Source organism: Oncorhynchus masou, chromosome 30, assembly GCF_036934945.1.
Source record: "Oncorhynchus masou masou isolate Uvic2021 chromosome 30, UVic_Omas_1.1, whole genome shotgun sequence".
NCBI classification, from domain to species: domain Eukaryota; kingdom Metazoa; phylum Chordata; class Actinopteri; order Salmoniformes; family Salmonidae; genus Oncorhynchus; species Oncorhynchus masou.
Window position 1 is genome coordinate 59,240,712 of NC_088241.1, and position 24,332 is coordinate 59,265,043.

Consider the following 24,332-nt stretch of genomic DNA (forward strand, 5'->3'; position numbering starts at 1 on the left):
TTAGCAGCGATGGAGGCCATTACAGAGAATGTTGTGCTTTAAGCATTGATGGAGGCCATTACAGAGAATGTTGTGCATTTAGCAGTGATGGAGGCCATTACAGAGAATGTTGTGCATTTAGCAGTGATGGAGGCCATTTCAGAGAATGTTATGCTTTTAGCAGCGATGGAGGCCATTACAGAGAATGTTGTGCTCTTAGCAGTGATGGAGGCCATTACAGAGAATGTTATGCTTTCAGCAGCGATGGAGGCCATTTCAGAGAATGTTATGCATTTAGCAGCGATGGAGGCCATGACAGAGAATGTTGTGCTTTTAGCAGTGATGGAGGCCATTACAGAGAATGTTGTGCTTTAAGCATTGATGGAGGCCATTACAGAGAATGTTATGCTTTTAGCAGCGATGGAGGCATAGAATGTTGTGCTTTAGCAGCGATGGAGGCCATTACAGGGAATGTTATGCTTTTAGCAGCGATGGAGGCCATTACAGAGAATGTTGTGCTTTAAGCATTGATGGAGGCCATTACAGAGAATGTTGTGCATTTAGCAGTGATGGAGGCCATTACAGAGAATGTTGTGCATTTAGCAGTGATGGAGGCCATTTCAGAGAATGTTATGCTTTTAGCAGCGATGGAGGCCATTACAGAGAATGTTGTGCTCTTAGCAGTGATGGAGGCCATTACAGAGAATGTTATGCTTTCAGCAGCGATGGAGGCCATTTCAGAGAATGTTATGCATTTAGCAGCGATGGAGGCCATGACAGAGAATGTTGTGCTTTTAGCAGTGATGGAGGCCATTACAGAGAATGTTGTGCTTTAAGCATTGATGGAGGCCATTACAGAGAATGTTATGCTTTTAGCAGCGATGGAGGCATAGAATGTTGTGCTTTTAGCAGCGATGGAGGCCATTACAGGGAATGTTATGCTTTTAGCAGCGATGGAGGCCATTACAGAGAATGTTATGCTTTTAGCAGAGATGGAGGCTAAGAATGTTGTGCTTTTAGCAGCGATGGAGGCCATTTCAGAGAATGTTATGCTTTTAGCAGCGATTGAGGCCATTACAGAGAATGTTGTGCTCTTAGCAGTGATGGAGGACATTACAGAGAATGTTATGCTTTCAGCAGCGATGGAGGCCATTTCAGAGAATGTTATGCATTTAGCAGCGATGGAGGCCATGACAGAGAATGTTGTGCTTTTAGCAGTGATGGAGGCCATTACAGAGAATGTTGTGCTTTAAGCATTGATGGAGGCCATTACAGAGAATGTTATGCTTTTAGCAGCGATGGAGGCAGAGAATGTTGTGCTTTTAGCAGCGATAGAGGCCATAACAGAGAATGTTATGCTTTTAGCAGCGATGGAGGCCATTTCAGAGAATGTTATGCTTTTAGCAGCGATGGAGGCCATTACAGAGAATGTTATGCATTTAGCAGCGATGGAGGCCATTTCAGAGAATGTTATGCTTTTAGCAGCGATGGAGGCCATGTCAGAGAATGTTATGCTTTTAGCAGCGATGGAGGCCATTACAGAGAATGTTGTGCTTTAAGCAGTGATGGAGGCCATTACAGAGAATGTTGTGCATTTAGCAGTGATGGAGGCAGAGAATATTGTGCTTTTAGCAGTGATGGAGGCCATTACAGAGAATGTTATGCTTTTAGCAGCGATGGAGGCCATTACAGAGAATGTTATGCTTTTAGCAGCGATGGAGGCCATTCCAGAGAATGTTATGCATTTAGCAGTGATGGAGGCCATGACAGAGAATGTTGTGCTTTTAGCAGTGATGGAGGCCATTTCAGAGAATGTTGTGCTTTTAGCAGTGATGGAGGCCATTTCAGAGAATGTTATGCTTTTAGCAGCGATGGAGGCATAGAATGTTGTGCTTTTAGCAGCGATGGAGGCCATTACAGGGAATGTTATGCTTTTAGCAGCGATGGAGGCCATTACAGAGAATTTTATGCTTTTAGCAGCGATGGAGGCAGAGAATGTTGTGCTTTTAGCAGCGAAAGAGACCATAACAGAGAATGTTATGCTTTTAGCAACGATGGAGGCCATTTCAGAGAATGTTATGCTTTTAGCAGCGATGGAGACCATTACAGAGAATGTTGTGCTTTTAGCAGTGATGGAGGCCATTTCAGAGAATGTTATACTTTTAGCAGTGATGGAGGCCATTACAGAGAATGTTGTGCTTTTTGCAGCGATGGAGGCCATAACAGAGAATGTTGTGCTTTTAGCAGCGATGGAGGCCATTACAGAAAATGTTATGCTTTGAGCAGCGATGGAGGCCATTACAGAGAATGTTATGCTTTTAGCAGAGATGGAGGCTAAGAATGTTGTGCTTTTAGCAGCGATGGAGGCCATTTCAGAGAATGTTATGCTTTTAGCAGCGATTGAGGCCATTACAGAGAATGTTGTGCTCTTAGCAGTGATGGAGGACATTACAGAGAATGTTATTCTTTCAGCAGCGATGGAGGCCATTTCAGAGAATGTTATGCATTTAGCAGCGATGGAGGCCATGACAGAGAATGTTGTGCTTTTAGCAGTGATGGAGGCCATTACAGAGAATGTTGTGCTTTAAGCATTGATGGAGGCCATTACAGAGAATGTTATGCTTTTAGCAGCGATGGAGGCAGAGAATGTTGTGCTTTTAGCAGCGATAGAGGCCATAACAGAGAATGTTATGCTTTTAGCAGCGATGGAGGCCATTTCAGAGAATGTTATGCTTTTAGCAGCGATGGAGGCCATTACAGAGAATGTTGTGCTTTAAGCATTGATGGAGGCCATTACAGAGAATGTTATGCTTTTAGCAGCGATGGAGGCAGAGAATATTGTGCTTTTAGCAGCGATGGAGGCCATTTCAGAGAATGTTATGCTTTTAGCAGCGATGGAGGCCATGTCAGAGAATGTTATGCTTTTAGCAGCGATGGAGGCCATTACAGAGAATGTTGTGCTTTAAGCAGTGATGGAGGCCATTACAGAGAATGTTGTGCATTTAGCAGTGATGGAGGCAGAGAATATTGTGCTTTTAGCAGTGATGGAGGCCATTACAGAGAATGTTATGCTTTTAGCAGCGATGGAGGCCATTACAGAGAATGTTATGCTTTTAGCAGCGATGGAGGCCATTCCAGAGAATGTTATGCATTTAGCAGTGATGGAGGCCATGACAGAGAATGTTGTGCTTTTAGCAGTGATGGAGGCCATTTCAGAGAATGTTGTGCTTTTAGCAGTGATGGAGGCCATTTCAGAGAATGTTATGCTTTTAGCAGCGATGGAGGCATAGAATGTTGTGCTTTTAGCAGCGATGGAGGCCATTACAGGGAATGTTATGCTTTTAGCAGCGATGGAGGCCATTACAGAGAATTTTATGCTTTTTGCAGCGATGGAGGCAGAGAATGTTGTGCTTTTAGCAGCGAAAGAGACCATAACAGAGAATGTTATGCTTTTAGCAGCGATGGAGGCCATTTCAGAGAATGTTATGCTTTTAGCAGCGATGGAGACCATTACAGAGAATGTTGTGCTTTTAGCAGTGATGGAGGCCATTTCAGAGAATGTTATACTTTTAGCAGTGATGGAGGCCATTACAGAGAATGTTGTGCTTTTTGCAGCGATGGAGGCCATAACAGAGAATGTTGTGCTTTTAGCAGCGATGGAGGCCATTACAGAAAATGTTATGCTTTGAGCAGCGATGGAGGCCATTACAGAGAATGTTATGCTTTTAGCAGAGATGGAGGCTAAGAATGTTGTGCTTTTAGCAGCGATGGAGGCCATTTCAGAGAATGTTATGCTTTTAGCAGCGATGGAGGCCATTACAGAGAATGTTGTGCTCTTAGCAGTGATGGAGGACATTACAGAGAATGTTATGCTTTCAGCAGCGATGGAGGCCATTTCAGAGAATGTTATGCATTTAGCAGCGATGGAGGCCATGACAGAGAATGTTGTGCTTTTAGCAGTGATGGAGGCCATTACAGAGAATGTTGTGCTTTAAGCATTGATGGAGGCCATTACAGAGAATGTTATGCTTTTAGCAGCGATGGAGGCAGAGAATGTTGTGCTTTTAGCAGCGATAGAGGCCATAACAGAGAATGTTATGCTTTTAGCAGCGATGGAGGCCATTTCAGAGAATGTTATGCTTTTAGCAGCGATGGAGGCCATTACAGAGAATGTTATGCATTTAGCAGCGATGGAGGCCATTACAGAGAATGTTATGCTTTCAGCAGCGATGGAGGCCATTTCAGAGAATTTTATGCTTTTAGCAGCGATGGAGGCCATGTCAGAGAATGTTATGCTTTTAGCAGCGATGGAGGCCATTACAGAGAATGTTGTGCTTTAAGCAGTGATGGAGGCCATTACAGAGAATGTTGTGCATTTAGCAGTGATGGAGGCAGAGAATATTGTGCTTTTAGCAGTGATGGAGGCCATTACAGAGAATGTTATGCTTTTAGCAGCGATGGAGGCCATTACAGAGAATGTTATGCTTTTAGCAGCGATGGAGGCCATTCCAGAGAATGTTATGCATTTAGCAGTGATGGAGGCCATGACAGAGAATGTTGTGCTTTTAGCAGTGATGGAGGCCATTTCAGAGAATGTTGTGCTTTTAGCAGTGATGGAGGCCATTTCAGAGAATGTTATGCTTTTAGCAGCGATGGAGGCATAGAATGTTGTGCTTTTAGCAGCGATGGAGGCCATTACAGGGAATGTTATGCTTTTAGCAGCGATGGAGGCCATTACAGAGGATTTTATGCTTTTAGCAGCGATGGAGGCAGAGAATGTTGTGCTTTTAGCAGCGATGGAGGCCATTTCAGAGAATGTTATGCTTTTAGCAGCGATGGAGACCATTACAGAGAATGTTGTGCTTTTAGCAGTGATGGAGGCCATTTAAGAGAATGTTATACTTTTAGCAGTGATGGAGGCCATTACAGAGAATGTTGTGCTTTTTGCAGCGATGGAGGCCATAACAGAGAATGTTGTGCTTTTAGCAGCGATGGAGGCCATTACAGAAAATGTTATGCTTTGAGCAGCGATGGAGGCCATTACAGAGAATGTTATGCTTTTAGCAGCGATGGAGGCAGAGAATGTTGTGCTTTTAGCAGCGATAGAGGCCATAACAGAGAATGTTATGCTTTTAGCAGCGATGGAGGCCATTTCAGAGAATGTTATGCTTTTAGCAGCGATGGAGGCCATTACAGAGAATGTTATGCATTTAGCAGCGATGGAGGCCATTACAGAGAATGTTATGCTTTCAGCAGCGATGGAGGCCATTTCAGAGAATGTTATGCTTTTAGCAGCGATGGAGGCCATGTCAGAGAATGTTATGCTTTTAGCAGCGATGGAGGCCATTACAGAGAATGTTGTGCTTTAAGCAGTGATGGAGGCCATTACAGAGAATGTTGTGCATTTAGCAGTGATGGAGGCAGAGAATATTGTGCTTTTAGCAGTGATGGAGGCCATTACAGAGAATGTTATGCTTTTAGCAGCGATGTAGGCCATTACAGAGAATGTTATGCTTTTAGCAGCGATGGAGGCCATTCCAGAGAATGTTATGCATTTAGCAGTGATGGAGGCCATGACAGAGAATGTTGTGCTTTTAGCAGTGATGGAGGCCATTTCAGAGAATGTTGTGCTTTTAGCAGTGATGGAGGCCATTTCAGAGAATGTTATGCTTTTAGCAGTGATGGAGGCAGGGAATGTTGTGCTTTTAGCAGTGATGGAGTCCATTTCCGAGAATGTTATGCTTTTTGCAGTGATGGAGGCAGGGAATGTTGTGCTTTTAGCAGTGATGGAGGCAGAGAATGTTGTGCTTTTTGCGGCGATGGAGGCCATTACAGAGAATGTTGTACTTTTAGCAGTGATGGAGGCCATTACAGAGAATGTTATGCTTTTAGCAGTGATGGAGGCAGGGAATGTTGTGCTTTTAGCAGTGATGGAGACAGGGAATGTTGTGCTTTTAGCAGCGACGGAGGCCATTACAGAGAATGTTATGCTTTTAGCAGTGATGGAGGCCATTAAAGAGAATGTTATGCTTTTAGCAGCGATGGAGGCCATTACAGAGAATGTTATGCTTTTAGCAGCGATGGAGGCCATTACAGAGAATGTTGTGCTCTTAGCAGTGATGGAGGACATTACAGAGAATGTTATGCTTTCAGCAGCGATGGAGGCCATTTCAGAGAATGTTATGCATTTAGCAGCGATGGAGGCCATGACAGAGAATGTTGTGCTTTTAGCAGTGATGGAGGCCAATACAGATAATGTTGTGCTTTAAGCATTGATGGAGGCCATTACAGAGAATGTTATGCTTTCAGCAGCGATGGAGGCCATTTCAGAGAATGTTATGCATTTAGCAGCGATGGAGGCCATGACAGAGAATGTTGTGCTTTTAGCAGTGATGGAGGCCATTACAGATAATGTTGTGCTTTAAGCATTGATGGAGGCCATTACAGAGAATGTTATACTTTTAGCAGTGATGGAGGCCATTACAGAGAATGTTGTGCTTTTTGCAGCGATGGAGGCCATAACAGAGAATGTTGTGCTTTTAGCAGCGATGGAGGCCATTACAGAAAATGTTATGCTTTGAGCAGCGATGGAGGCCATTACAGAGAATGTTATGCTTTTAGCAGCGATGGAGGCAGAGAATGTTGTGCTTTTAGCAGCGATAGAGGCCATAACAGAGAATGTTATGCTTTTAGCAGCGATGGAGGCCATTTCAGAGAATGTTATGCTTTTAGCAGCGATGGAGGCCATTACAGAGAATGTTATGCATTTAGCAGCGATGGAGGCCATTACAGAGAATGTTATGCTTTCAGCAGCGATGGAGGCCATTTCAGAGAATGTTATGCTTTTAGCAGCGATGGAGGCCATGTCAGAGAATGTTATGCTTTTAGCAGCGATGGAGGCCATTACAGAGAATGTTGTGCTTTAAGCAGTGATGGAGGCCATTACAGAGAATGTTGTGCATTTAGCAGTGATGGAGGCAGAGAATATTGTGCTTTTAGCAGTGATGGAGGCCATTACAGAGAATGTTATGCTTTTAGCAGCGATGTAGGCCATTACAGAGAATGTTATGCTTTTAGCAGCGATGGAGGCCATTCCAGAGAATGTTATGCATTTAGCAGTGATGGAGGCCATGACAGAGAATGTTGTGCTTTTAGCAGTGATGGAGGCCATTTCAGAGAATGTTGTGCTTTTAGCAGTGATGGAGGCCATTTCAGAGAATGTTATGCTTTTAGCAGTGATGGAGGCAGGGAATGTTGTGCTTTTAGCAGTGATGGAGTCCATTTCCGAGAATGTTATGCTTTTTGCAGTGATGGAGGCAGGGAATGTTGTGCTTTTAGCAGTGATGGAGGCAGAGAATGTTGTGCTTTTTGCGGCGATGGAGGCCATTACAGAGAATGTTGTACTTTTAGCAGTGATGGAGGCCATTACAGAGAATGTTATGCTTTTAGCAGTGATGGAGGCAGGGAATGTTGTGCTTTTAGCAGTGATGGAGACAGGGAATGTTGTGCTTTTAGCAGCGACGGAGGCCATTACAGAGAATGTTATGCTTTTAGCAGTGATGGAGGCCATTAAAGAGAATGTTATGCTTTTAGCAGCGATGGAGGCCATTACAGAGAATGTTATGCTTTTAGCAGCGATGGAGGCCATTACAGAGAATGTTGTGCTCTTAGCAGTGATGGAGGACATTACAGAGAATGTTATGCTTTCAGCAGCGATGGAGGCCATTTCAGAGAATGTTATGCATTTAGCAGCGATGGAGGCCATGACAGAGAATGTTGTGCTTTTAGCAGTGATGGAGGCCATTACAGATAATGTTGTGCTTTAAGCATTGATGGAGGCCATTACAGAGAATGTTATGCTTTTAGCAGCGATGGAGGCAGAGAATGTTGTGCTTTTAGCAGCGATAGAGGCCATAACAGAGAATGTTATGCTTTTAGCAGCGATGGAGGCCATTTCAGAGAATGTTATGCTTTTAGCAGCGATGGAGGCCATTACAGAGAATGTTATGCATTTAGCAGCGATGGAGGCCATTACAGAGAATGTTATGCTTTCAGCAGCGATGGAGGCCATTTCAGAGAATGTTATGCTTTTAGCAGCGATGGAGGCCATGTCAGAGAATGTTATGCTTTTAGCAGCGATGGAGGCCATTACAGAGAATGTTGTGCTTTAAGCAGTGATGGAGGCCATTACAGAGAATGTTGTGCATTTAGCAGTGATGGAGGCAGAGAATATTGTGCTTTTAGCAGTGATGGAGGCCATTACAGAGAATGTTATGCTTTTAGCAGCGATGGAGGCCATTACAGAGAATGTTATGCTTTTAGCAGCGATGGAGGCCATTCCAGAGAATGTTATGCATTTAGCAGTGATGGAGGCCATGACAGAGAATGTTGTGCTTTTAGCAGTGATGGAGGCCATTTCAGAGAATGTTGTGCTTTTAGCAGTGATGGAGGCCATTTCAGAGAATGTTATGCTTTTAGCAGCGATGGAGGGAATGTTATGCTTTTAGCAGCGATGGAGGCCATTCCAGAGAATGTTATGCATTTAGCAGTGATGGAGGCCATGACAGAGAATGTTGTGCTTTTAGCAGTGATGGAGGCCATTTCAGAGAATGTTGTGCTTTTAGCAGTGATGGAGGCCATTTCAGAGAATGTTATGCTTTTAGCAGCGATGGAGGCATAGAATGTTGTGCTTTTAGCAGCGATGGAGGCCATTACAGGGAATGTTATGCTTTTAGCAGCGATGGAGGCCATTACAGAGAATTTTATGCTTTTAGCAGCGATGGAGGCAGAGAATGTTGTGCTTTTAGCAGTGATGGAGGCCATTTCAGAGAATGTTATGCTTTTAGCAGTGATGGAGGCAGGGAATGTTGTGCTTTTAGCAGTGATGGAGTCCATTTCCGAGAATGTTATGCTTTTTGCAGTGATGGAGGCAGGGAATGTTGTGCTTTTAGCAGTGATGGAGGCAGAGAATGTTGTGCTTTTTGCGGCGATGGAGGCCATTACAGAGAATGTTGTACTTTTAGCAGTGATGGAGGCCATTACAGAGAATGTTATGCTTTTAGCAGTGATGGAGGCAGGGAATGTTGTGCTTTTAGCAGTGATGGAGACAGGGAATGTTGTGCTTTTAGCAGCGACGGAGGCCATTACAGAGAATGTTATGCTTTTAGCAGTGATGGAGGCCATTAAAGAGAATGTTATGCTTTTAGCAGCGATGGAGGCCATTACAGAGAATGTTATGCTTTTAGCAGCGATGGAGGCCATTACAGAGAATGTTGTGCTCTTAGCAGTGATGGAGGACATTACAGAGAATGTTATGCTTTCAGCAGCGATGGAGGCCATTTCAGAGAATGTTATGCATTTAGCAGCGATGGAGGCCATGACAGAGAATGTTGTGCTTTTAGCAGTGATGGAGGCCATTACAGAGAATGTTGTGCTTTAAGCATTGATGGAGGCCATTACAGAGAATGTTATGCTTTTAGCAGCGATGGAGGCCATTACAGAGAATGTTATGCATTTAGCAGCGATGGAGGCCATTACAGAGAATGTTATGCTTTCAGCAGCGATGGAGGCCATTTCAGAGAATGTTATGCTTTTAGCAGCGATGGAGGCCATGTCAGAGAATGTTATGCTTTTAGCAGCGATGGAGGCCATTACAGAGAATGTTGTGCTTTAAGCAGTGATGGAGGCCATTACAGAGAATGTTGTGCATTTAGCAGTGATGGAGGCAGAGAATATTGTGCTTTTAGCAGTGATGGAGGCCATTACAGAGAATGTTATGCTTTTAGCAGCGATGGAGGCCATTACAGTGAATGTTATGCTTTTAGCAGCGATGGAGGCCATTCCAGAGAATGTTATGCATTTAGCAGTGATGGAGGCCATGACAGAGAATGTTGTGCTTTTAGCAGTGATGGAGGCCATTTCAGAGAATGTTGTGCTTTTAGCAGCGATGGAGGCCATTACAGGGAATGTTATGCTTTTAGCAGCGATGGAGGCCATTACAGAGAATTTTATGCTTTTAGCAGCGATGGAGGCAGAGAATGTTGTGCTTTTAGCAGCGAAAGAGACCATAACAGAGAATGTTATGCTTTTAGCAGCGATGGAGGCCATTTCAGAGAATGTTATGCTTTTAGCAGCGATGGAGACCATTACAGAGAATGTTGTGCTTTTAGCAGTGATGGAGGCCATTTCAGAGAATGTTATACTTTTAGCAGTGATGGAGGCCATTACAGAGAATGTTGTGCTTTTTGCAGCGATGGAGGCCATAACAGAGAATGTTGTGCTTTTAGCAGCGATGGAGGCCATTACAGAAAATGTTATGCTTTGAGCAGCGATGGAGGCCATTACAGAGAATGTTATGCTTTTAGCAGCGATGGAGGCAGAGAATGTTGTGCTTTTAGCAGCGATAGAGGCCATAACAGAGAATGTTATGCTTTTAGCAGCGATGGAGGCCATTTCAGAGAATGTTATGCTTTTAGCAGCGATGGAGGCCATTACAGAGAATGTTATGCATTTAGCAGCAATGGAGGCCATTACAGAGAATGTTATGCTTTCAGCAGCGATGGAGGCCATTTCAGAGAATGTTATGCTTTTAGCAGCGATGGAGGCCATGTCAGAGAATGTTATGCTTTTAGCAGCGATGGAGGCCATTACAGAGAATGTTGTGCTTTAAGCAGTGATGGAGGCCATTACAGAGAATGTTGTGCATTTAGCAGTGATGGAGGCAGAGAATATTGTGCTTTTAGCAGTGATGGAGGCCATTACAGAGAATGTTATGCTTTTAGCAGCGATGGAGGCCATTACAGAGAATGTTATGCTTTTAGCAGCGATGGAGGCCATTCCAGAGAATGTTATGCATTTAGCAGTGATGGAGGCCATGACAGAGAATGTTGTGCTTTTAGCAGTGATGGAGGCCATTTCAGAGAATGTTGTGCTTTTAGCAGTGATGGAGGCCATTTCAGAGAATGTTATGCTTTTAGCAGTGATGGAGGCAGGGAATGTTGTGCTTTTAGCAGTGATGGAGTCCATTTCCGAGAATGTTATGCTTTTTGCAGTGATGGAGGCAGGGAATGTTGTGCTTTTAGCAGTGATGGAGGCAGAGAATGTTGTGCTTTTGCGGCGATGGAGGCCATTACAGAGAATGTTGTACTTTTAGCAGTGATGGAGGCCATTACAGAGAATGTTATGCTTTTAGCAGTGATGGAGGCAGGGAATGTTGTGCTTTTAGCAGTGATGGAGACAGGGAATGTTGTGCTTTTAGCAGCGACGGAGGCCATTACAGAGAATGTTATGCTTTTAGCAGTGATGGAGGCCATTAAAGAGAATGTTATGCTTTTAGCAGCGATGGAGGCCATTACAGAGAATGTTATGCTTTTAGCAGCGATGGAGGCCATTACAGAGAATGTTGTGCTCTTAGCAGTGATGGAGGACATTACAGAGAATGTTATGCTTTCAGCAGCGATGGAGGCCATTTCAGAGAATGTTATGCATTTAGCAGCGATGGAGGCCATGACAGAGAATGTTGTGCTTTTAGCAGTGATGGAGGCCATTACAGAGAATGTTGTGCTTTAAGCATTGATGGAGGCCATTACAGAGAATGTTATGCTTTTAGCAGCGATGGAGGCAGAGAATGTTGTGCTTTTAGCAGCGATAGAGGCCATAACAGAGAATGTTATGCTTTTAGCAGCGATGGAGGCCATTACAGAGAATGTTATGCATTTAGCAGCGATGGAGGCCATTACAGAGAATGTCATGCTTTCAGCAGCGATGGAGGCCATTTCAGAGAATGTTATGCTTTTAGCAGCGATGGAGGCCATGTCAGAGAATGTTATGCTTTTAGCAGCGATGGAGGCCATTACAGAGAATGTTGTGCTTTAAGCAGTGATGGAGGCCATTACAGAGAATGTTGTGCATTTAGCAGTGATGGAGGCAGAGAATATTGTGCTTTTAGCAGTGATGGAGGCCATTACAGAGAATGTTATGCTTTTAGCAGCGATGGAGGCCATTACAGAGAATGTTATGCTTTTAGCAGCGATGGAGGCCATTCCAGAGAATGTTATGCATTTAGCAGTGATGGAGGCCATGACAGAGAATGTTGTGCTTTTAGCAGTGATGGAGGCCATTTCAGAGAATGTTGTGCTTTTAGCAGTGATGGAGGCCATTTCAGAGAATGTTATGCTTTTAGCAGTGATGGAGGTAGGGAATGTTGTGCTTTTAGCAGTGATGGAGTCCATTTCCGAGAATGTTATGCTTTTTGCAGTGATGGAGGCAGGAATGTTGTGCTTTTAGCAGTGATGGAGGCAGAGAATGTTGTGCTTTTTGCGGCGATGGAGGCCATTACAGAGAATGTTGTACTTTTAGCAGTGATGGAGGCCATTACAGAGAATGTTATGCTTTTAGCAGTGATGGAGGCAGGGAATGTTGTGCTTTTAGCAGTGATGGAGACAGGGAATGTTGTGCTTTTAGCAGCGACGGAGGCCATTACAGAGAATGTTATGCTTTTTAGCAGTGATGGAGGCCATTAAAGAGAATGTTATGCTTTTAGCAGCGATGGAGGCCATTACAGAGAATGTTGTGCATTTAGCAGTGATGGATGCCATTACAGAGAATGTTATGCATTTAGCAGCGATGGAGGGCATTACAGAGAATGTTATGCTTTTAGCAGCGATGGAGGCCATTACAGAGAATGTTGTTCTAAGCAAGTGCATGCACTTCATTCTTCGCTTTAACTTAATTGGTGTGGGTGCCTAGCAACAATTCACTTAGCTCCTTTCCATCACCTTCTTGTGATTTCCCTTCATTCTAACTTCCCCTATTTGCATCTGGAAACAGTCTGGCCCTCAGTAATTCACAAAAGCCAATAATAACTCGTAACTAAGGCGAAAAGACCCACCATGCATTGGAAGTTGATAGTGGCACTGTGATTTCTCGCTGATAAGAACTCACTTGTGATGAAGTAGGGCACCCCGCTCACTCTCCTTCTTCCTCCGTCTAGAAAGACACTCCATGCGGTCAGGAGGAAGCGCATATAAATTCTTTCCACTGCCATTTATAACATCTCAGCTCTGACATGGCACATGGCCAGTATTTATTTTGTAGAGACTGTATGTTTTTGTTTTTTGAAGGGGGTTCTTCTGTTTAATGGTTGATGACAAAACCATTTCATAGGAAGGACAGATACCCACACTCTGTCATATAGAAATACAAGCATATATCGTTTGCATTTTAAAATAATGCTCCTATGTATGCCTTTATATAGTGATGATAGTGGCATGTTCATTGAAGTTGATGGTGGCACATGCTCATTGAAGTTGATAGTGGCACATGCTAATTGAAGTTGATAGTGGCACATGCTCATTGAAGTTGATGGTGGCACATGCTCATTGAAGTTGATGGTGGCACATGCTCATTGACGTTCATGTCCTTTGTTACAAGGCTACATTCAAAGGCTGGATGGAGATCATGTACGCAGCAGTTGATTCTCGTGCTGTAAGTATTAAACGTCAATGTACTTGTTTTGTATAACATGATTTTAACATTTGAATATTCCATCATAAAGCCTATATAAGACTGTCTTAAAAATTACTTGAAATTGAAATGTGAAAATATTTGTTGTTGTCAATCATGCCTTGATGTAAAACCACCATAACATTTACCAGAATAACACAGTTTTCAACTGATAAAATGTAGCTGAACGGTGTATTGTCCTAACATGTTTTTTTCTCTGGCTGCACTAGGTGGACGAACAGCCTATCAGAGAGGTCAACATGTACATGTACCTATACTTCGTCATTTTCATCATCTTTGGCTCCTTCTTCACCCTTAACCTCTTCATTGGTGTCATCATCGACAACTTCAACCAGCAGAAACGAAAGATAAGTATCAAAACCATCATGGCCAACAAATGCCATGAACTTTTAAAAAATGGGGTTATTTTCACAGTGAAAATAACAGAAAAGGGATGTCTCTTTACTTAGGTGGGCAAGACATCTTCATGACAGAGGAACAGAAAAAGTACTACAATGCCATGAAGAAGCTAGGGTCTAAAAAGCCTCAGAAACCAATCCCAAGGCCATTGGTGAGCTGGAGCTAATTGAACCCTATTTTCTTGATCTAATTAAAGGGATAGTTCACTTTTTTTGGAACTTTTAGCTTATTTTTGATAACATGCCAGATAAGTAGAAAATAAGTTAAAACCCCCCAAAAAGGGAACTATTCCTTTTATTTTCTTTGCCCTATAATGCATAAGCCTCTTGTGTTCCAATGACTGGTATTTCTGCATCTTATAGGGATAGTTGTAAATTAGTTGTAAATAACAACTTGTTCTCAACTAGCTTACCTGGTTAAATAAAGGTGAAATAAAAATATGTTTAAAAAGTATTGGGTGAAGTATTGGGCAGGATAGTTAAAAAAAAAAATATATAACAAAAGTTCAAACCTTAAAAAAGTTTCCTATTCTTTCAATTTTCTTCACCTTAGTGCATAAGCCTCTTGTGTTTCAAAATAACAACTATTACCTCTCTTCTCCCAGAATCAAGTGCAGGGCTTCTTCTTCGACCTGGTGGGCAAGCAGGCGTTCGACATCATCATCATGGTCCTCATCCTGCTCAACATGATTACCATGATGGTGGAGACGGACGAGCAGCCGGTCCGCATGGAGTACATCCTCAACAAAATCAACCTGGCCTTCATCATCATCTTCTCCTGCGAGTGCCTCATCAAGATCGTGGCGCTACGCTGCTACTTCTTCACCATTGGCTGGAACATCTTCGACTTTGTAGTGGTCATCCTCTCCATCGTTGGTGAGTTTGTTGCTTGGGCTTAATTAATCAGGGGTCTGCCTCCCATGTGGCGTAGCGGTCTAAGGCACTGCATCGCAGTGCTAGAGGCGTCACTACCGACCCGGGTTTGATCCCAGGCTGTGTCGCAGCTGGCTGTGAGATCAATGAGGCGGTGCACAATTGGCCCAGCGTCGTCCGGGTTAGGCCGGCCGGGATGTCCTTGTCCCATCGCGCTCTAGCGAGTCCTTATGGCAAGCCGGGTGCATGCAATTTGAATTGGGTCACCAGCTATACGGTGTTTCCGCCGACACATTGGTGCGGCTGGCTTCCTGGTTAAGCGAGCAGTGTGTCAAGAAGCAGTGCGGCTTGGCAGGGTAACGTGTTTTGGAGGATGCATGGCTCCCGACAGCCGCCTTTCCCTAGTCCATATGGGAGTTGCAGCGATGGGACAAAACTGTAATTACCAATTGGGGAGAAAGAGGTAAAAAGTACCAAAGAATGTCATAAATAATCAGGGGTTTTCAATGATGCTCATTGCGATGTAATTGCATGGGTCTGTTAACTGGCAGTTATACTGAAATATGGTTGCTATATGTAGCTGATGTATGGCTCTCGGTATGTACAGTGCATTCAGAAAGTATTCAGACCCCTTCATTTTTTCCATATTTTGATATGTTACAGCCTTATTCTAAAGTTGATTAAATAGTTTTCTTTCCTCATCAATCTACACACAACACCCCATAATGACAAAGCAAAAACAGATTTTTAGAAATGTTAAAAAAACGTAAATATCACATTAAATAAGTATTTAGATCCTTTACTCAGTACTTTGTTGAAGCACCTATGGCAGAGATTACAGCCTCGTGTCTTCTTGGGTATGACGCTACAAGCTTGGCACACCTGTATTTGGGGAGTTTCTCCCATTCTTCTCTGGAGATACTCAAGCTCCATCAGGTTGAGAGGATAGCACAGCTATTTTCCGGGCTCTGGCTGGACCACTCAAGGACATTCAGAGACTTGTCCCGAACCCACTCCTGCTTTGTCTTGGCTGTGTGCTTAGGGTCATTTTCCTGTTGGAAGGTGAACCGTCGCCCCAGACTGAGGTCCAGAGAGCTCTGGAGCAGGTTTTCATCAAGGATCTCTCTGTACTTTGCTCCGTACATATTTGCCTCCCTCCTGACTAGTCTCCCAGTCCCTGCCGCTGAAAAACATTCCCACAGCATGATGCTGCCACCACCATGCCTCACGGTAGGGATGGTGCCAGGTTTCCTACAGACGTGATGCTTGGCATTCAGGCTAAAGAGTTCAATCTTAGTTTCATCTGACCAGAGAATCTTGTTTCTCATGGTTTGAGAGTCTTTTAGGTGCCTTTTTGCAAATTCCAAGTGGGCTGACATTCCGCCTGGCCACTCTACCATAAAGGCATGATTGGTGGAGTGATGCAGAGATGGTCGTCCTTCTGGAAGGTTTTTCCATCTCCACAGAGCTCTGTCAGAGTGACCATCAGGTACTCGGTCACCTGCCTGACCAAGGCCCTTCTCCCCTGATTGCTCAGTTTGGCCACTCTAGGAAGAGTCTTGGTGGTTCCAAACTTCTTCCATTTAAGAATGATGCAGGCCACTGTGTTCTTGGGGAACTTCAATGCTGCAGAAATGTTTTGGTACCCTTTCCCAGATCTGTGCCTCGACACAATCTTGTCTCTGAGCTCTACGAACTATTCCTTTGAACATATGGCTTGGTTTTTGCTCTGACGTGCACTGTCAACTGTGGGACCTTATATAGACAGGTATGTGCCTTTCCAAATCATGTCCAGTCAATTGAATTTACCACAGGTGGACTCCAATGAAGATGTAGAAACATCTCAAGGATGATCAGTGGAAACAGGATGCACCTGAGCTCAATGTAGAGTTTCATAGCAAAGGGTCTGAATACTTATGTAAATAAGGTATTTTTGTTTTTATATTGAATTTTGTTTGCTAAAATTTCTAAAAACCTGTTTTCGCTTCGTCATTATGGGATATTGTGTGTAGATTGAATAGGAGTTTTTTTTATTTTTTATTTTAGAAGGCTGTTACATAACTAAATGTGGAAAAAGTCAAGGGGTCTGAATACTTTCCGAAGGCACTGCAGTTCTCGTCCAATGCCGCTGCGGCAGGTCAACATCCTTGGGTGATACAGTTGAACTCATGACCTTGGTTGTTTGCCTATAAGCAAGGCATTCCAAGTCACTAGCTGGCTCATACACAGATAATGACATTTAGCTTAGGACCTTCAAATTGACCAAGAAATATTTTATTGACAGATTTCCCATGTAGCTCAGTTTTAGTGCCTGGGTGCATGCAACACTAGGGTTATGGGCAATGTTCCCTCTCATTTATTTTTATCACTGAGCACATTTTAGGTCTGTTGAGTGCAAACTTGAACGTTATGACAATTCTGTGCAACTTCCAGCTTGCGTTTACTGTGAACACTGAGGCTGTGCCCGCTTTAAGTTAGTATTTTACTGTGAACACTGCGGCTGTACCAGCTTTAAGTTACAGTTTTACTGTGGCCGTATAGGCTACTGTGGCTATTTGATCATAATGGAGGCCTACCAGAGTGGCTTACCATAAAAGAACAATGGGGACATTTTTACATGGAAATAGCTAGTCTGTCTACAGTAGCAGCCAATGTGTGGTGTACAATGTAGGCCTACATTCCATGAGACCTTTGAAAAAAAAAACATGCAGGGCTTGACATTAACCTGTTTATCCACTCGTCCTTCAGACAAGTAGGTGACTGAAAATGTTGTTGTGTTGCTTAATGCAATAAATCACTTTACAAAATAAAATGCATACATTTTACCATACCATTATTACAGAGAATCAGACAAATTATGCTTCCCTCTGGCTATTGGCTACTTAGCTTATTCAAAATACAACACTGCACCTTTAAGACAAAAAATAACCCTTTACCTGACTCTCTTTTCAAACAGAAATGTACACATTTTCTGCTATTGTAGGAAGCAATCACTCTCCTATTGCTGACTATAAATTATCTATAACTGAGCTAATAACTCACTAAGTAGCAAAGGATATGAACAAAATGTGCTCAAGTGGCTACATGCAGGTCTCACTTATATCTCAAAACAAGCGTATCTACTCACAACCGTTCATGCTGTGAACACAGTCCAATTCAAAGTAAATTGCACAGATCCATGTATGGCAATTGTCTATTTGCATATAGGCCTACTGTAGCTCTGATTGTTTATGCCCACCGGTCTGGAAGAGTACGGGCTGAGTAGTACATGTCAATGCAATAAAATCCTACTCCGATGCTTTCTGCCTACAACAAAATCTCTTGCATAGTTTGTTTTGTTTTGTTGCATTGAACGTGGCTACTGTTGCGTTGATTCGATTGCTTTGAGTCAAAATGCATGCCAAGATCTACCGCTCTGATGTTTTATTAACAATACATTATCACAGCATATTGGGTTTGCTTGAATTGCACTGCCAATGCATTGTTGTTCAGGCCATTTTTAAAGTTATATTTCAACATTTGAGGTAGGCTATATGATCACGCCAGTAATAGATCCATGGATGTATTACTTGTGAATCACAGCTGAGGGAGCCTACCTTTAAATCATTTTCTTTTTCTTTTACTGAGCTGATGGTGTCTGCATCTGATGGTCAGTCTCAGCGTAGGGAGAGAGCAGCAGACTGAGGGTCCGCCTCTCAACATCCCCTCCGCTCTCCCTTTCCTCCACTGACACTGACCAAAAAGGGACACCATCTTCCAGCTGATGGCAAAACTCGAGTCGCACTGCATTATTTCTGCCTCATGCACAAATTCATGTTATTACTCCGATGAACAGAGAAAGTGAAATGTTCCTCGATATTAAAAAAGACCCAAATGGTAATAATAACAACAGCGCAAGTCTATAGAGACACTTTCCGACTTATTCATTAATGCTGCAGTGCTTGTTGTAGCGCTGAGTGGAAATAGAAAGAACGTGCATTTTATGGTTTATAAAAGTGTTGGATACAAAGTGTTGACAATGCTGAGTAAGAACTTAAACATGACATCACTCATAAAAACAGCATCTCATTGCTTTATTTGTTGACAGTCTCTCTCTAGTCATGGTTTTACACGTTTTGAAATCTCACAGGGTAGCTGAATCGGGTGCACCTACTGCCAACAGTTTTACAGAAATGTTTAGTGATCGACTAGGAATGCGTTGGAGATCGACCAGTCGATCGCAATCGACCAGTTGGTGAACACAGCTCTAGAAAGTTGAGTGAAATTCAATTTCGTGCTTCTCTCGGTGGAGTGAAATTCAATTTCGTGCTTCTCTCGGTGGGCTGATATTCCTGTGAGGTAGTCCCGGGGGAGCTACTCGGTAGTCTCAGGGCTACTACCCGCACACGCGTGCAGCTTAGAGGGAACTACTGTAAGTTGCTCTGGTTAAGATTGCTGTTTAGTTCTAAACAATAAGTCATACCTGAAGAACACATTTCAGAACCGTAATTGTGTTTTGCAATATACCTTGGCCATCACCTCTGGCATCCAAGATTTTGTATCCATTTGGCAAGGTTATCTATCATGTCAATCAAGTCATTGATAGTAAGTGGGGCTATTATCTGATGAATCAGAGGCACATGTATGTTCTGCATGGCCCTAATGGGGAACTAAAGCAAACCGAAGGGCTAACATATAGGTTGAATCTAAGTATCCATCCCCATGCTAAATTACATGCATGGGCAAGGATGCCTCTGTTGAGGTGAAGGTAATTGTAGCAATCAGGGTTGTCAGCGGAGGTGATTTGGGCATGATTGAAGTGCTGCATCAGAGGGTTGTGGTTGGTGGTTGGTGGGGGGCTGGGTGCTTAATGTATGGCTCCAAAGGGTGACTCCCAACCCCTCTCCACAATCAATAACTCAGGTGTGACCTTCCTGGTCCATGGGAGAGGAGGGTCACAAATCAGGGACAGATGGTAAAGTGGTCGTGGAGGTGAGAGGGATTGGAGGCACCTGAATGTAATTTGAAGGCAGGCAGACCCGGTAATAGTGGAAGCCTTTATCATGAGCTCATTGGTGAATGGGTTTGGGGAAGCTAGAATTGACATGAAGGAGAAGGAAGCTCATTGGTGATAGCAGGGAGACTCTGTCCTTCAGCCTAATTTACTCCTGGTTACCAATAGTCAACCTAATCCTATAAGATATTGTGTGCGTAGTGTGGGAAAGAGCTAGCCTTACTGTTAATGATGGTCTAATTAGAAGTACAGAGATCTCATGTTTTTCCCCCTATCTTCCAGGTATCGTTCTCGCTGACATCATAGAGAAGTACTTTGTGTCGCCGACACTGTTCCGAGTCATTCGATTGGCCAGGATCGGACGAGTACTTCGACTCATCCGTGGAGCCAAAGGAATAAGGACCTTACTCTTTGCCTTAATGATGTCCCTTCCCGCCCTGTTCAACATCGGCCTCCTGCTCTTTCTGGTCATGTTCATATACGCCATCTTTGGCATGGCCAACTTTGCCTATGTCAAGAAGCAGGCGGGCATCGACGACATGTTCAACTTCGAGACGTTCGGCAACAGTATGATCTGCCTATTCCAGATCACCACGTCAGCGGGCTGGGATGGCCTGCTCAGCCCCATCCTCAACAACTCTCCGGAAGAGTGCAACCCCAACCTCGTCCACACAGGCACCAACGCCCGGGGCAACTGTGGCAACCCCTCAGTGGGCATCACCTTCTTTGTCACCTATATCATCATCTCCTTCCTCATCGTGGTCAACATGTACATCGCCATCATCCTGGAAAACTTCAGCGTGGCCACCGAGGAGAGCACCGAGCCGCTGAGTGAGGACGACTTCGAGATGTTCTATGAGGTGTGGGAGAAGTTCGACCCAGAGGCCACGCAGTTCATCGAGTACGCCAAGCTGTCAGACTTTGCCGACACACTGTCGGAGCCACTGCGCATTGGCAAGCCTAACAAGATTAAGCTGATCTCCATGGACCTGCCCATGGTGAGTGGAGACAAGATCCACTGCCTGGACATTCTGTTTGCCTTCACCAAGCGTGTGTTGGGCGAGTCGGGCGAGATGGACGCTCTTAAGCAGCAAATGGAGGAGAAGTTCATGATGGCCAACCCATCCAAGATCTCCTACGAGCCCATCACCACCACGCTGAGGCGCAAACAGGAGGATATGTCCGCCGCAGTCATCCAGAGGTGCTACCGCCGGCACCTGTTGCGGAGGCAGATGAAGCAAGCCTCCTTCATGTACAGATCAATGCAGATCAATCTGACGCAGAGCTCCACGGACAAGAGGGTCACCGCCCCGGAGAAAGAGGGCCTCATAGCCTCCATGATCAAGGAGAACTACGGGGGGCCTGAGATGGAGCTGATGGAGACCCTGTCCTCCACCTCCTCTCCGCCGTCTTACGACAGTGTCACACGGGCTACTAGTGAACTTTTCCAAGTTTTAATTCTCGAACAGTCCAGGAACAGTGACCTAAGCGAACATTGCCTTGCCCCCGACAGAGACCGTGAGACATTTCTGTAACAGCGACTAGGAAATGCTTTTTTTCTCTTTTACATTTTCTGTTGTTGTTGTTGTTGTTTACCGAATGTAAAATAGCTCAAATTACCCTGGTTTAGTACATGTGGTTGTGCAGAAAATCTGCTAGGGGTTTTCATAGAGAAAAGGCAAATGATTTGTTTATTTTTGGTGAACATGCTTTGTGGGAGTACACAAAGGGGGCGTATGTAAATCCTAGATGACCATTGACCCTGCTCATGTCAAGTTTGCTTCACAGTTAATATGCATGAATAACCTCTGCAGGGTCACAACAATTATATCACTGATGTAACAATCATTTATTAGACTAAAAGAAATACAGTTTATCAGTATTTACAAAGAATGCCTGACCGTATGAGTTCATTAAAGGTCTTACTATTATTGGTGTGATTCCTTATGATCAACAGTTGTATAACTGTGAGATGTGGGAGAAAAAACAAAGGGATAAAACATTTCGTAGTAAAGTATAACTTTGTTGATGTTGCCAGTCTTTCATAGCAGTACAATTATTACTATTTTTGATATTTTTAGAGTACGAAAAAAAACATGGCCTCTTCTGAATGGGAGTCGCTTACCATGAAATGGAATACTTCCACACTGTAACAAGACGAACGGGCAGGTAATAACTTTTCACGTTAAAAGAACGCTGTATTTGAACTGTTTTAGCATTTTTTTCTCTTGCGTTTACATGTAAAAATATCCCGGGCTCCCTGCATATTAGTTCATTTTTCATTCATAACGATCTGGTCTTAGTTACACAAAGCTAAGAAGCAATTCAGTAACCAAGATCAGTATGTGACAATCAAACCTACATCTCATGGTTAAGATTGACAGATGTTTTTCTTTCTCCATAACTTTTTTAGGACTTAAACTGCCCAAATGGCTGCATATTTTATGAGCATCAGAGATCCTATTCACTATTAGACAGGTGGATAAACATCCTATTTATTTATTATTTTAAGTATTTGTTTTGCATGTTTTGAATGCATCATATAGACAAGTCACGCCCAAGGCTGAACAGCTATAATTTCTCTACAGTATTTTGCAGAAACTGTGTTTAGCAGTAATTTGCTACTTTTAAGTGAATTATTTTTCAAAAGTGTAACATTTTGTACAGCATTTTTTTTGTTTGCTCTACAGGCCATTCAGCTTATCTTGGTTACCCCATTAACTGCTCTCCACTGTAGGACTGATACCGGCACATATAGTTTCTATTCGACTAGAATAATAATAAAAAAGACACCGCTCAACTTTAATATGATATACTGTATATTTTCATGTTATGGTTGCAGGTGTGTTGAAGGGCTGTTTTCTGTAGCAATAGATCCAGTGTGTGCCTGGTATATACAGTACCCCTGTCCTGTTTCTAAATGGATCTCTACCCACATCGTTGTCCCATTAGATGCCATGGATGAGTGACTGGGATCACACTGCTGTTTATCAGTGTCTACGGGGGACTTTTCTAAAGAGATTTCTGATTGCATGCTTTGTATCGGGAACATTGGGGAAAACATTTAGAACTTGGGAGCGGTCCTATTTGTTGTTAGGGGGGGAGGAGGGATTTTTACACAAAAACATCATGGTGAAAAGTCAACTCGACACATCTCTGTCATAAATGTACTGTTTTCATCATAAAAAGAGCTGCTTCATCAGAATAACATCCAAGACATGAACAGAAAATGTTTTCTCTCTCTCTCCATTCTTATAAACTGTCAGAAATGCAGTAGCCTACAACAGGCATCTTCTCAGCAGTCAGTAAATACTGGCTTTACATGTCTCACTGCTCAACCACAATGCAGTGCCTCAGTAATGCCCACATTGCAGTAAATATTATTTATAAATACATTTTAGTACTTTAAGTTTAAATATTTTTTGTACTTTGCAAACACATGCCTCTGTATATAAGATAACGACCTCCTGTGAAATAAAAGAGAGCCTACAATATCACTGATTATTCTTTTGATTTCAGAGTCATTTATGTGGCAGACCCAGGTTCAAATATTATTTTCTTTCAAATACTTTAACTGTGATAATATAATAACTGTGCGCAATTGAGCTTTTCTGGGGCAATGGAAGTAATGAGATAGTCCCCAAAGGGTAAACTCACCCCCAATCCAGGCACAATCAAACGCTCAAAGGATTTGAAAGAAAACAGATACTATTTGAATGCAGGTCTGGCATGTGGTACAGTATTATGCAAGCGGTCTTTATTTTGCCAAATGAGAGTGACATTATATTGAGAAGAATGCAATAGATTGTAGTGTGATGCCGCAGCATGAAGAAGACGTTGGGACTTGGCATGAAGAAGGAATGCAGCATCAGGCTACAGTAGCTCAGAACATGAACTCAAGTGGTATTTGGTATTTTATTTAGGTCCCCAATAGATATTGCAAAAGCAGCAGCTACCCTTCCTGGGGTCCACACACAACATGAAACATGACATAATACAGAACATTAATAGACAAGAACAGCACAAGAACAGGCTTTTTTTTTAAAGGTACACGTAGTCTACATATCAATACATACACATAAACTATCTAGGTCAAATAGGGGAGAGAAGTATTGTGCCGTGAGATGTTGTTCAACAACAAAAAAATCACAATTTCATTGGAGTAAATTTCACAATCACAATTTCAAAGTTGGGTGAAAAAAAGAAATGTGCTTACGTTGATGACTTTTTGAAAATTAGTTTTCCACATTGATTCAGCGGGGTTCAGATGACATGGAAACAACGTTGATTCAACCAGTTTTTGCCCAGTGGATGGTCACACAAGGAAGATTGGCTACTGAAACAGAAACTACACCAGGGTTAGAATGCAGATGGTCCCAACAACCCTGAAAAGAGATAATGTCATTTGGATTCAGTTGGGTTCATTCTGGCAACAGTAAATTGGTAATTAATTTATTTTCAAACACAGATTGAAGGGGACATAATTAGGCAAGCTAAAATAATCAAATCATGAGGTAGGGCCAACAATACAGAAACTGCTGAAAAAAAACTCACATTAAAGGTAT

At 43.1% G+C, this 24,332-nt stretch overlaps 1 protein-coding gene across 1 annotated transcript in view; it reads left to right on the forward strand.

Moving 5' to 3' along the window:
* The window catches only part of LOC135522885 (sodium channel protein type 4 subunit alpha-like), a 194,370-nt gene extending 171,115 nt beyond the window's left edge, over positions 1–23,255 (forward strand). Inside the window, exons 23-27 of the mRNA XM_064949549.1 lie at positions 13,411–13,464; positions 13,713–13,854; positions 13,953–14,053; positions 14,507–14,777; positions 20,050–23,255. Of these exons, the coding sequence (XP_064805621.1) occupies positions 13,411–13,464; positions 13,713–13,854; positions 13,953–14,053; positions 14,507–14,777; positions 20,050–21,302 (1,821 nt within the window). The 3' untranslated portion in view covers positions 21,303–23,255. The remainder of the gene's footprint in view (positions 1–13,410; positions 13,465–13,712; positions 13,855–13,952; positions 14,054–14,506; positions 14,778–20,049) is intronic.
* Positions 23,256–24,332: the final 1,077 nt, after the last annotated feature.